Consider the following 14,866-nt stretch of genomic DNA (forward strand, 5'->3'; position numbering starts at 1 on the left):
ATCTGTATAATCGTCATTCTGAACTCTAGTTCTGACATCTTAGTAATGTCCGTATTGATTAGGTCCCTGGCTGTCGGTACTGCCTCTTGTTCTTTTTGTTGAGGTGATTTTTTCCGTCTTGTCATTTTGTCCAGTGGAGAATAGATGAATGAGAGAACAAAATGCTAACAGGGTAACAACGACCCCAGAAAAATATACAGTAAAGAAATCAGAAGAAACCTGAAACTGGGGGAAAAGAAAGGGAAAGAAGGAAAAATGAAAAAAAAGGAAAAGAAAAAGTTAAAAAAAGAAATGAATATGATCAAATATGATTAGGCTGGTGCATAGATTAGTGCCACACAGTATATTTTGGGCGTATTTTGGTCTGTTAGAAGAAAGTGCCTCCCAAAATTTTAAAGAAAGAAAAACTTATGTATGTACAAAAATAAGAGTAGGGCACCTGGGTGGCTCAGTTGGTTAAGCGACTGCCTTTGGCTCAGGTCATGGTCCTGGAGTCCCGGGATCGAGTCCCGCATCGGGCTCCCTGCTCAGCGGGGAGTCTGCTTCTTCCTCTGACCCTCCCCACTCTCATGCTCTCTCTATCTCATTCTCTCTCTCAAATAAATAAATAAATAATCTTTAAAAAAAAAGGGTAAATATGATGAAGGGATGGAATATGACTGTAAAGTTGAAAAGTATAAAAGATTTTATAAAAGGAACTGATAAGGGAAGAAGTTGGTTGAAAAAAGAAAGAAGAGAAATTAAAAAAAAAGAAAAGAAAAATGGGAGAGAATGTGATCAGGCAGGAGACTAGAACAAAGCCATACACTAGAGATTTAGGGTATATTTTGGTCTGTTAGAAAAAACTGTATCCCAAAATTTTAAAGCGAGAACAACTTATATATATAAGGTTAACTACTATGAAGGGATAGAATATGACTCTAAAAATGAAAAATAAAGATTTTTAAAAAATGGATTGATAAGATGTTGGTTGGAAAATGGAAAAAGAAAAATTAAAAAAAAAGAAAATTACAAGAATTAACTTTGAAACACTAAAGAATCAGAGGGAAAAAAAGCCATGAATTCTATGTGCAGTATTCCCCTAGTGCTGGAGTTCTGCCTTTCTCGTTGATTGGAAAACTTGGTCTTGGCGGGCTGTTCTTGCTGATCTTCTGGGGGAGAGGCCTGTTGCTGTGGTTCCCAGACGTCTTTGCCGGAGGCGGAATTGCCCCATTCTTGCCCGGTCTGGGCTAAGTAATCTGCTCGGGTTTGCTCTGGGGACCTTTTGTTCCCTGCAAGCTTTCCGTACAGTTTGGAGGGTGAGAGTGAAAATTGCGGCCTCCCAATCTCCACCCCGGAGGAGCTGAGAACTCAGGGCCCCACTCCTCAGTGCAACCCCAGAGAAAAGCAGTGGTCACTCCCGTCTCCCTGGTCTCTGTCTGCACTCTGTGCTCACCTGGCCTGTGACCAAGCATTTCTATCTCTGGCACTTGACCCCATTTGGAGTCTCCAAACCCAGCAGATCACTGCGGTGCACTCCCGCACCGCTCCTCCTGGGGGAGGAAGGGGAGTCTCCCCGGATCTGCTGCTTGTTGGGTCCCCGCTGGAAGAGCAGTGTCCCAGCTGTGCCACAGATCATAGTTTATGGCAACCCTGAGCTGAGAGCCCGTGCCTCGGCTCCGTCTCCGCAGCCGTCTCTGCAACCGGCTTTCCTGCTCTGATCCCTGGGAGCTCTGCCGCACTCAGGCACCCCCCGTCTTTCTGTGACCCCGAGGGTCCTGAGACCACTCGGTCCCAGCTAGGGTTCCACCCTCCGCTTAGTCACTGGAGCAATGTCCCTCAGCAGGCAAATTTCTAAAAGTTCCGATTTTGTGCTCCGCTGCTCTATCATTTGCCAGTAACGGCTGTTGGAGGCTCCCCTGCTGTCTATCTTCCCGAATATTGCCTCGGATTCACTTTTCCGCAGGTCCTACCTTCCAGAAAGTGGTCGCCTTTCTGTTCAGAGAGTTGCTGCTATTCTTTTCTTGTATCTCCTGTTGAGTTCATAGGTATTTAGGATGGTTTGATCCCTATCTAGCTGAATTCCTGGAACCATACGAAATTTAGGTCTCATATTCTTCCGCCATCTACATCATTTATTTTTAACATTAAACTCTGTCAAAAGCATGATGACTTATGCCTGAATGAAACTTCCCTAACACACATACTTTCTCATAAGGCACATTGCAGCCTTCTTGTGCTTTGGAACACTAGACAACACCTCAGCATTGCATTTGGGTGCCATTTTAAATAGCAGCATTACCCATAGAAGGCACAAAAATAGGAAAAATGCCTTACCAAACAGACTGGGGTAAGGACATATGTTTATGGTATGAGAACTGAATCAAAAGACAGAGCATTGCCTTGACTGACCTCAGCTGGGATGGGCAACTCAAATTTTTGCCCCTCTGTGCATGTCCACAAATGACCATGAAAGCTTTTCAAATACTGATTTGGGGGTTTCAAATAAATTAGTGTGTAGGCAAATTCGCAAATATAGAATCTGCAAATAATGAGGATTAATTATATTTTCTTTCAGGCCAAGTCCAAACAAACAAACAAAAAGATTAAATACTCGGTTTTAGCAAAATTATTCCAGAATAAGCTAGGATGGCTCTGTGATTTTTGTCGTACTGATCAGCCACTTTAGCTTTCAACTTTTTCAAATAATCACAATTTAGATTGACTTAGAGGGCAAAGACATTTTTCCTAAAATTGTGTGTGCCTCAGTAAATACAAAGGTATTTCCCTGAAATCTATCTTGTGCCAAAGAACATGGCGTAGAGTCATCGCTGAGGGTCAGGTTTTAATATTAAAGTGTTAAACATTCTCAGTAGTTCAGTTTCTTTGTAGAAGATTTGACTGCTAAATGAGTTGGGTTTTATTTTATTTTTAATTTGATTTAATTTTGTAAACAGTGTTTTGAGGTCTATCAAGTAATTACTGTCTATGGTTTTGTTTTGGTATGCAATTATGCTTTATAAAAAATGGTAATGATACTATAAGCCTAAGTGGGTATTAGAAATGGTACCCATGTGACGCACTTGAAGCAAGTCAGTCCAGGGGGAGGGCTTCTCCCTGCCATTGCTGGAATGCGAGGCTCCCACACGGAGTGCAGGGCATGTTGTATTTGGTGGTGACAAACTCTTGCTCTTGATACATGCTTTCTTGTTATCCAGAGTAATGGCAGTTGTTGGGGAGCCAAGCAGGAAAGTTGTTTTTTGTTTTTTGTTTTTTGTTTTTAAATCTGGAAGCTTGGTAGTCATAAATAGTTCAGGCTTTGTAGGCTAGATGGTCTCTGTGACGTCTGCTGAGCTCTGCTGTTTTTGTGCGAAGCTGTTCTAAACGATACACAGTTGAATAAACATGACTATGTCACGATAAAACTTTATTTGTAGACATTGAAATTTCAATTTCATATAATTCTCATGTGTTGCTAAATACTGTTCTTTTGACTTTCTCCCACTGTTGAAAACTATAAAAACCATCCTTACTTTGTGGGTAACAGAAAAACAGAGGTTGGGGGGGTTTGGCCTGTTGACTATAGTTTGCTGACCCTTGTCTTAAAATTTATGTTGTTAAAACTATGTCATATAACTGTTCCTTGCATCTACATTGCTAGGTCAAGTAGATGATTACTACATTCCTTACTTAAATGTGGAAGTAAAAGTTTTAGAGCATATGTGTGTGTGTGTGTGTGTGTGTATGAATTAAAGGATATATATATTTGTGTGTGTGTGAATACATGGTTGTGTATTATATATGTATATGTGTGTATAGATAGGTATGTATGTATGTATCAGTCAGACATATGTATGTGTGTGTATGTATGTGTGTGTATATTCTACATATATGTAGTCTGTCATGCTTACTAGTTAAAGCAGTTCAGTAAAGAGTCCAGACTTAGAAGTAAAATAGACCTAGAATTACACCCTAGCCCTGCAATGTACTAATTGTGTGATCTCAGAAAAATTACATAATTACTTTCTGAGTCAGCCTCCTCATCCCTGAAAGGGAATTTGCTTGCCTCATATGGTTGGGGAAATTACATAATATATACAAAAGATACCTGAGACACAGATGGGTGCAGTATATAAGTGGTTTTTAAATTTTTGAATTTTCCTAAATGAAAAGACTTCGTATGTTTCTTAAAGAGACCCAAACCTCACTTCTAATACAGACTTCCAATGTATTCTGTTCTATTTGATAAAAGTAAGCATGGGCACATGTGCAAATCAGTTTGTTTCACCTTTCTTTTTCCTTTTCCAGGGGTACCATTGGTGTTCTCATGTTATTACTTCTTTCCTCTGACCTCTATCTTTTGGCCCTCAATGCTGGCATTTTCAGACATCCCAGGGACTCCCGCTGGGTTCTGCATATACTTGTTATACTTCACTAGAGCAATACCTGTACTTTCAATAGAGTAGTTCCTTATTTGACAAAAACAGACCAAAATATTTTTGCTTTTGGAGCTTTCTTAGTAAGGGCACTGGCTAGAAAAAAGTACAAAATGAAAAACTTGCCAGATAACAAGAATTCAAGACAAGGAAACCTTTTTATGGGAGTCTAAAATCTGTTTTTAAGAAACCTATTTAAAATAGGCCTTATGTTCTCAGCTGCATGTCTTAACCCTCGTGTTTGTTAGAAGCAACAGAGTGAATCTCTTACTGGTCAGATGTTCAAATCAAGTTAGCAGTCAGTCTAAGATTGTTGTAGAGCACCTAAATTCAGGAATTTTCATTCAATCATATTTATTTCAAAATAGCAAACTTTTCAGTACAAATCAGACCTACTTTATAATTGTGGTATGTGTTGAAACATTTATTTATACACTAAGTTATAAACTTGATGAAGCAGCTAATAAAACTTGTACTCATAAGCCCTTTAACTAAAATTACTAAAAAAGAGGTGGAAAATGGTCTTTTGAAAAACTTGCTTCAGTTTTTGGAAAGAAGCATTGGCGTTATTGCTTCCAAACTTGCAACACATAATGCACCTTCTTAGGTATAATATCTAAATGTGTCATGTAAAAATTTTATTGGTATATTGTATGTCAATATATACATGTGTGTGAGGTGTGTGGACACACATAAACTTATCTCTGAAGATATTTTGTCCTTTTTGTCTCTACAGTTAGGGAAACTAAGTTAAGTCAGTGTTGGAATCTGCCAAGCTTTCGAAGTTTACTTTCTAAAATTTCTAATTAACTGAATGGATCAGTCCATTGTTCTCTTGGTGTATTTGCAATGAGATGCCTTTAGAAGACTGAGGGGAACAGATAAAGTTTCAGAAACAAATCTGTGTTTGATTCTTTTGTTGTGGCCTCACTGGCAAGTCGTCTTGCTGGGAATCTGGAGTGCATGGGCATGCTGCTGAGTCTCTCTGCCTCCAGTCCAGCAGGGACACTTGTAAGTCCTTTTGGGGGCATCTGTGAGTTTAATGAGCAGGGTGAGAAATGGATTGAAGGTTGTGTTGGCTGTGTCAGAGGTGTCCTGGCTGGTTGGGTAAGGAGGAGGTGACAGTCCTGTGGTGGAGAAAGATCACAGTCCTATGAGCTCTTTATTGTTCCCACCTGTTACTTGGCCATCGTCTTGTTCTGTTTGTTCATTGTGTTCCTTATTTTTTGTGGACCTGAAGCCTAAATTTCGTAAAATTGTCTAATATTTTTTGGATCCCTTTCAGAGCTTACAGTAAATATTCTATAAATAGTTGGACAATAAGACTCAGAATCTTTGAGTGTGAATCTTTGAGGGTCATAAATTCTGTGAATGTGATAAATGAAAAAAGCAGGTTCAAAGGTTTTAGGGTGACTTATCAAGGTCTCTCATTTCTTCCCCTCCTTTCTTTCTCTCCCATTCTTTCATAGGGCCATGGTCCTGTATTGGTTTAAATGAAATATTGTGCTTTGAATTTACACATGGCAACTTCAAAAATAGATCCACATGAACATTTTTGTATGTACAGTATATTCTAAGAGTTAGCATATCTCTTAAATAATAAAGATTATTCCATTTTTATAAGAAGCTTCAACCCTTGTAGTTGATAAAGTAAAAATATGGTTTGCTGTGAAGGACAGTTTTGCATCTGTTCTGTTCATGATGCTTATCACAGTACTTACCATGGTGCGTGGAAGAAAGAGGACACCCAGTGGAAACTTGAATTGAATGAATGTGTAAGAGGGAGGGAAGAAGGAAGGGAGGTCAGCTGGGAGGAAGGAAGGATGGATGAACATGTCTGGTTTTGGCTTTAAAAATACCCTTTCCATGACCAGGGCCATGGAGTTCTTGGGTAGCTGGTGGTCATGGACATAGGTCTATGCAGTGGCCATTGTCAGCAGAGCAGGCGGCTGCGTCCTGTGCTGCCTGCTCTTGCTGTCTCCTCCCAAGGCCCCAGCTTGGAGGGCTTCTGGAGGGCTCTTGCCCCCACTTGCTCTCAGGGCTCATCTGCTTTTTGTTCTCTCAACTGTCCTAGACTTCAGCAGAGAGAGAAATATGCAAGATTACAGATTGTAATACTGTGCATGCATCTCTTCCTTTCTCTGTGTCATCAGTGAAAAAAATATATATATACTTACGAATAGGACAAAGTGTTTTTGTTTTGTTTTGTTTTGTTTTCATTTCTGTTCTACTTTGGTCCTCTCCTCTCCCCTGTATGTTTTGTATTTCAGTGTTGTGACATCGTGGTGCAGGGTCATCTAGTCTAGCAGGTGTTTCTGGGATGACTTCTTATCTAGGGAGCCCCCTGAGCTTTTCCATTTTGGGCTTTGCTGATTGCTTTCTCCATTTTTATACCCACTGCACACACATAAATAATGCAGTCCTAGGGTTGAAGTGTTTGTTCAGGCAATGTGTAGTAGTGAAAACATCCAGAAAGCCTGGGTTTTTAACAATTATTTTGTATCTGAATCTCTTTGTTCTTCAAATATTAATCCTTGAAGAATTTTTTCATGAACTGATAAATAAGATAATGGGGTGATACTGGCCCAGTGTATGTACTGTATTATGTGCTTAGTAAATGGTAATTTATAGTTAATTTTTTAAGTTAAAATTTTTGTGGAGATAATTGTGGAGTCAGATACAGCAGTAAGAAATAATACAGATTCCTATGTACATAGTACCCAGTTTCCTCCAATGGTAGCAGTTTGCAAACCGAAAGTATAATATCACAACCAGGATATTGACATGGTTGAAATCTACAGAGCTTTTTCAGATTTCCCATTTTACAGATTTCCCATTTACTTTGTGCATGCATGTGTGTGTATTTAGTTCTATACATTTTTTTGCTTTTTTTTTTACTGTAGTAAAATACAAATAACATAAAATTTATCATCTTAATAATGTTTAAGTATACAGTTCAGTGGTATGAAATACCTTCTTAATGTTGTGCAACCATCACCAGCATCCATCTCCAGAACTCTTTTCATCTTGCATAACTGAAACTCTGCCTCTGTAAAATAGTAACTTCCTATTGCCCCTCTCTTCAGCCACTGGCAACTATCATTCTGCTTTCTGTCTCTCTGGATTAGATTGTTCCAGGTAACTCATATATGTGGGGTCATACAGTATTTGCCCTTCTGTGGCTGACTTATTTCACCCATCATAATGTTCCCCAGGTTTCTCCACGTCATACCATGTGTTGGAATTTCCTTCCTTTTTAAGACTGAATAATAATATTCCATTGTATGTATTTACCCCATTTTGCTTACCCATTCATCCATCAGTGGATACTTGGTAGCTTCCGTGTTTTAGCTATTGCAAATAAAGCTGCTATGAACTATACAGTTTTATTACCTGAGGAGGTTTGTGCATCCATCACTACAGCAAAAACCTTAAAGGTTCCAGCATCACAAGGATTACTCAACTTGTGTTATCCTGTAACCATCCTCCCGTCCCTTCTTCCTCCATCCCTAAGCCCTGGCAACCACTAATCTGCCCTCCCTTCAAAAATGTTGACTTTACACAATGCTGCATAAATGGAATCATATAGTAGGTAATCTTTGTGATTGGCTTTTTCACTCAGCATAATTCTCTAGAGCTCATCCTCATCAATAGTTATTTCCTTGGTATTGTGGAGTAGTATTCCATGCTATGGATGTATGACAGTCTGCATTATTATTTACCATTGAATGCCATCTGGGCTGTTTCCAGGTTTTGGCTACTATGAGTGAAGCTTTTCATTTGTGTACAGATTTTTGTAGGAATGAACCTTCATTTCTCCAAGAGTGCAGTTGCTGTTTTTTTTTAAGACTTAGCAAATTTATTTTGCATGAGCCACAGTCTCCTTGGTGATGCAGATATGTGTAAATGGAGATGAGAATAATGTCATGTGGACCTTTTTAATAATAGCCATATTAGACAACTTCAGACAATCATGTTAAGAACATTGATAACTTCTTACTGCTTTTTTTCCCCTTTAACCTCAATTTCTCTGAAGTGACTCTACAATCTCAAAAATATCATTCATTCTGAGAACTTCAGATCATGTTGCCCTTCTTTTTCTGCCTTACTTTTCCCATGATCAAGCAGTTGCTAAAGACCTCTTGATTTTAGCATTGTAGAGATCTTTATGTCATTCTGCTCTTAATTCATATCTCTGCCATCTGAGTTTCAGCAGCCATAGCGTCTTTATATTACTAATATAGTGTCTTCCCTGGAATCCCTGTCCTAGGAGAGGAGCCTCTGCAACCTGGTCACAGCTGACTTTTACAGTTATATGTCCCAATATTCCTCTTCATGGCCATGGCCATGTCCACCTCAGGGCCTTTGCAGATGCCCAGGAAGAAGCCTTACTCTCCTTCCTCATTCATAATCAGCTGTTAGGAGAACTGCAACCTCCTCACAGGAGGTCCTTTTGGTATATGTTATTCTAGTACCCTGTACTTTTCTTTCACAGCACTTATGGTAGTTTTTTTCATTTTAGTTGTATAAAACCCAGGGCCCCACATGGTTCAGCATGGTCATAGAATCCTCTCAAAGGAGTTGACCAGAAAATATGTTCTCTTAAAACAATTTAAATCTCAACATCATCTATGGTAAATGACTTTAAGCCTCCGTCTTCCAAATATCAGCTCTTAACCGTGGTATTACGTCCTTACCAGGTGAGTCTTGAGGTAGGATGATGTCTGACCCAGCCCTTCCCATTAACCTCTCTGAAAACTGGATTGGGATCTTTTCTATCTTTGTCATCTTAGAACCTGGAACATTGATTGGCAGATATTAGATGCTCCATTAATGGTTGTTAGAAACATGATGAATGAATGAACAACCTACATTTATATGTAGGAGACATTTGGTAAAACTCTGACAAAATGAGTGAATAATATAAATCTTTCTTAATTTTCCAGGTGGTTTTTGAAGTGATAACTTCTGGACATCAAGGCTACCTTGTTATTGATGAAGTGAAGGTATTAGGACATCCGTGCAGTAAGTTGCCTCAACTCTTACACATTTGGGTCCATCGTTGGGGGCATATTTATGTTACAGATTAAGAGATGACACTGAAACCTGGGGAGAAGTTATCCTGCTAAAAGAATTCCTGACAAGTCTTTAAGTGTTGCTTTGTTAGCCCAGAAGTCCAAAAACATCTATTTTGTGTGTCATTCATTGTATGTAACTGAGCGTCTCTAAAATGAAGATTAGGAATGAGGACTAATGGCCTGCTTTGGTATAATCAAACATCCTTGCAATGATCTGTGGATTTCCCTTTTAAATAGAAGCACAAGTTGAACATTGAGAATCTGTGCATTTTGCTCCTAAATTCAGTGTATTACTGGCATACTTTCAAACAGCATGACCCCAAACAGGCCTGGGATCTGTCAAATACAAGAAATGTACCTGAACCACTTAGGGACTCCAGAAATGGCCTGAACTTCATCTTTTAAAAATTAATACTTTAAAAATTCCAATGGGTGATAAACACACCCCCTTTTTTTTTGCTGTTCAGTATGAACAGCTATTAACAGGATGTCATATTTGTATCTGAACCATTGTCATTAAATCAAAATAAAATATTGCATGTAAGCCAGTCCCATTTCTCCCTTGCCTGTCCTGGGGCCACCACTGGGTGAGCTTGCTGCAGCCTCCTCCATCTGTAAGGTTCGTATTCCACAAGCAGCAGAAACAGATGTAGCTGCTTCAAGCAGAAAAGCTTTGTATAGAAATGGAATTGGTGGCAAATAGAATCACAGGGAACATCGGTGATCTAGGCTCCAGTAATGGGTGGGAACCAAAAGAGAGACTGCAGCCAGAACCATGGTGACTGCTATGCCTGAGGGGCCATCTGTGGGGGCAGGGGTGCTATAGCCTACTCTCTGGCCACCTGACCCTTGTCACCTGCCGGAACATTTGTCACTGTCTCCGTACCTTTGCCTCCTTGGTCTTAGGCTCAAGACCCCGAGTGGGATTATCAGGGTTGGCAAGCTAGATCATGTGCTCATTCCCTTGCTAGCAATCGGGTCATCTAGGAAATCCCACTGTGGCTTTTTTTGCCTTCTGTCCTGGGAGTTAGGCCAAGACTTTTACCAAAAAACATACAGTGGGGCATTTCCCAACCCCAGAATAGTGCTTTGAGAGCTGAGCAACCAAAATACTGCAAATGTCTGTGTGTGGGCATGTGTGTGCATGCCTGTGTACATGCATGGAGGTGTGCTTTTTCCCATAATCACTCTGGTTCATAAAAAGTAAGAAGGTAATGTTTACCTTCTGTAAATTGGAATGAATAGTATCCAGCTGTACAAATTACTCTGTATTTTTTTTCTCCACTTAGCGTTATGTTTTTTAGGTCAATCCATGATATTATATCGTATGAATATACTATGCTTTATTTTTCTATTCTTCCACAAACATTTAGTTTTTTCTCCCAGTTGTTCTTTATGACAAACATGGCTACAGTGAACATCTGTGTGAGTGCCTCTGGGTACAATGTACAAGAACCTCAGTAGAGTATATTCTTAGAAGCAGAATGGCTGGAATGTAGGATAGAAACACTTTTAGTTTTACTAGATGCTGCCAAATTGCTATGAAAAGTGTCTGAACCAGTTTATATTCCCACCAGTGCACATGGGAGTTTTATTTTCCCTATATCCTTGCCCAAAATTGATATTGTCAGACTTTAAATCTTTGGCCGTGTGAGGGATGACAGCCTGCTTTATTTTTAGAGTCCCCAGCATTAAAGAGAGAGAGAGACTGGCTGGTTCAAACATTCCTGGATTTGTGCTGGTGGTCCCTACCCCAATTCCTGAGAAAGTGGTTATACCTGCAATGATATTAAAGATACAAACATTTGCAGAAGTGTCTCTGCTTTTGTTGCCTGGTTTGAAGAGATCATGAGCTCATTCTCTGTGGTAGTTACCGAGAGCCCTTTGTGGTCGTTATCTGATGAGGGTATCATGGCACAGTCATCTGATTCCATCCAGAGGGATTTTGCTCTCTCTGTGATCTTTATCTGGTGCTCAGAGCTTGCCACAGCACCAAAGTTCAAACACCGCAATCATCTTGTTCCTTACTGAGGCAGACATTACTTTTGTAACACATTACATTTGCCTTTCTTCTGTCTGCAAGACTGGTGAGTTCAAGAAGAATTTCTCTCCCTTTTTTTTCTGAAAAGTCAGGAAAACGAACAATGCTGTACCTAACTGGAACAGCAGGGCAAATTTAGCAAGCGGAATATAATTACCTGAGTTGGAACTTGGCCAAATCCTCAGAGTAATAGCCTTGGGCTTGGAAAAATGCCATGGGATCTTCTAATGTACATAAATGATCCCACCTCAGATTCACCTCTTACCAGGAGGTTAAAGAAAATAGAGGAATGATGCATGCCTGCTATGTGCTGAGTGCCCCCCGTTACTCAGAGCAACCTTCGCCCTGCTGCAGATGCAATGGATGAGGCCAAGTTTGCAGGGGTCTGTCTTGTTCTCTATCCTGGGTTTGTTCTACATCTGGCCATCGGCCAACAAAATAGCCCCTGACGTGTGGCTCCTTCCATGCTGCAGCATCTGAGTCATTGTCTTCAGTAAGATATAAAGACTTACTTAATGCTTGTCCTTCTATCAGAACCTCCCAAAATGTGTCTCCCACAGTTTTGTTCATTCTTTCCAAGCTCAGCTGCCTATAGCCATAGAAATGGTGTTTATGGTCTCTCCTTTGGAGAATACTGGTACTAATACCTAAATGGCTTTGCAAACTGCTCTTAAGAGACACAGAATTGCAAAACAGGCTCTGTACCAGGGTAATGTATGGTACAACAGCATTTTGAACAGTAAGCTTTAAATGGTTTTGATGATGGGCCTTCTGTAATTATTTTTTCCTGAATCTCTAAGTTTATGGGGAAAACATGCAGATAAAGATTTTAAAGAAAGCAATAGTTTGGTCTTAAAATGTAAAGCTTTGCAGGTAATATTTTAGGATTTCCCAGCAAGATTTCTAAATAATAATCAATTACTTTGCAATCATGATAGTCATTAGATTTAAATCATAAGGGGGCATAAATATTTCATATCTAAAACTCTGCTTTCCAAAAGATTCAAAATTGCTGAACTTTATTTACTTCACTCTGAAGGCTCCTGTTTGGACTTATATAGGTTTATGAGCAGGCATTTCAACATTTTTTTAAAAGTACTTGTTAAGAGTATACAGTTGCTCATAAAATTGATTTTAATGTAGTGACAATAAAATGCAGGATCAGCATGAAATGTGGATATGGCTGTGCAGAATCAGCAGCTCGATGGCTTAAGCCCATGTCTAATGAACACAGATAATTTTTGTATTTGGTATGCACACTCAAAATATATTTTGAATTTGGTTCAATAATCCTAGTAGGAGAACCTGAAGAAGCATTTTATCAGCTCCATAATGTTGTCTCCTGTTTTTAAGTAGGTTATAAGCTATGCATGTTGGGTATCTCTGTTATTACCTTGTAGTGCTGGTGTATATTTTTATGTCTTACAAGCCATACAGCATTTTAACAGGTTTATTGAGATATAATTCACATATCATACAGTTCACCCACTTAAAGTGTACAAGTCAGTGTTTTTAGTATATTCACAGAGTTGTGTAACCATCACCACAATCAACTTTAGAATGTTTTCATCACCCCAAAAAGAAACCCTGCACCCACTGTTAGGTCGGTTCTCCATGCCCTTGGCCTCCACCCTCAGCTGTAGGCAATTACTAATTTACTTTCTGTCTCTGTAGATTGGCTTGCTTTCTCATAGTTCATTTAAATGGAATCATACAATACATGGTCTTTTCTGTTTTCTTTCACTTAGCACATTCATGGTTCATCCAAGTTCTAGAGTGTTTCAATACTTCATTCTTTCTTGAAGCTGAGAAACAGTCCATTGTATGATAATACCGCATGTTCTTTACACGTCCATCAACTGATGAACGTTTGAGTTGTTTCTAATTTGAGGCTATTGGGACTAACACTGTGATGAACATTTCCGTTACAGGCTTTTGTGTGGACATTTGTTTTCAACTCTTTTGGATATATACTTAGGAGGAGGATTGCTGGGTCACAGAATAACTCTTATGTTTAGCATTTTGGGTAACAGTGAAATTGTTTATCAAATTGGCTGCACCATTTTACATTCTGAGGAGCAGTGGACTCTTGCCAATATTTGTCATTTGTCCTTTTTTTTTTCTTTTTTCTACCTCAGGGGCTTTGAAGTGGTATTTCTTTGTGGTTTTGATTCCCTAATGGCTAATTATGTTAAGCATCTTTTTCTCTATTGGCCACTTATATACCTTTTGAAAGAAATGACTATTTAGATTTTTTCCCCATTTCTAATTGAGTTATTTATTTTTTCCTCAGTTTTATTGAGAAATAATTGACATACATTACTGTAAAAGTTTTTTTTTTTTTTTTAAGATTTTATTTATTTGACAGAGAGAGACACAGCGAGAGAGGGAACACAAGCAGGGGGAGTGGGAGAGGGAGAAGCAGGCTTCCCGCAGAGCAGGGAGCCCGATGCGGGGCTCGATCCCAGGACCCTGGGATCATGACCTGAGCCGAAGGCAGACGCTTAACAACTGAGCCACCCAGGCGCCCCAACATTACTGTAAAAGTTTAAGGTATCAGCATGGTGGTTTAATATACATATATTGTGAAATGATTACCACAATAAGTTCAGCTAGCAACCATCTTCTCACTATAGATACAATAAAGAAAAGGAAAGAAAAGAAAAGGAAAACAATTGTTCTCCTTGTGATGAGAACTCATAGGATTTAGGATTTACTCTTGGTATATATACCAAGGTATACTCTATGGTATATATCACACAGTGGGGATAGCTGTAGTCATCATGTTGTATGTTACATTCCTAGTATTTATTTATAACTGGAAATTTGTTCCTATTTACCACCTTCCTTCCTTTCCCCTCCCTGCAACTCCCCACTCCCTGCAACTACAAGTCTGATATCATGAGTTTGTTTTCTTATTTGTTTGTTTCATTTCAGATTCCATATGTAAATGAAATCATGCAGTATTTGTCTTTCTCTGTCTGATTTATTTCACTTAGCATAGTGCCCTGAGGTCCATCCATGTTGTCACAAATGATATAATTTCCTTGTTTTTTATGACTGAATAATGTTCCATTGTATATATATCCCACAACTTCTTTATCCACTCATCACCTGATGATAGAAACTTAAGTTGTTTCCATGTCTTGGCTGTTGTAAATAATGCTGCTATGAATATGGGGGTGCAGATATCTTTTCTAGTTAGTGTTTTCGGTATGTTTGGATAAATTGCTAGAAGCAGAATTGCTGGGTCATATGGTAGTTCTATTTTTAATTTTTTTGAGGATCCTCCATACTGTTTTCCATTGTGGCTGTAACAGTTTACATTCCCA

At 39.1% G+C, this 14,866-nt stretch overlaps 1 protein-coding gene across 2 annotated transcripts in view; it reads left to right on the forward strand.

Annotated features, from left to right (window-relative positions):
• The window catches only part of PTPRM (protein tyrosine phosphatase receptor type M), an 810,901-nt gene that overhangs the window by 321,209 nt on the left and 474,826 nt on the right, over positions 1-14,866 (forward strand). For both annotated transcript variants that reach the window (XM_045887027.3, XM_045887028.3), the window contains exon 4: positions 9,362-9,440. In XM_045887027.3, coding sequence (XP_045742983.1) covers positions 9,362-9,440 — 79 coding nt within the window. The remainder of the gene's footprint in view (positions 1-9,361; positions 9,441-14,866) is intronic.

This window comes from Mirounga angustirostris, unplaced genomic scaffold (assembly GCF_029215605.1).
Source record: "Mirounga angustirostris isolate CCGP_5_RB_7025 unplaced genomic scaffold, mMirAng1.0.hap1 SCAF_14, whole genome shotgun sequence".
NCBI classification, from domain to species: Eukaryota; Metazoa; Chordata; class Mammalia; order Carnivora; family Phocidae; genus Mirounga; species Mirounga angustirostris.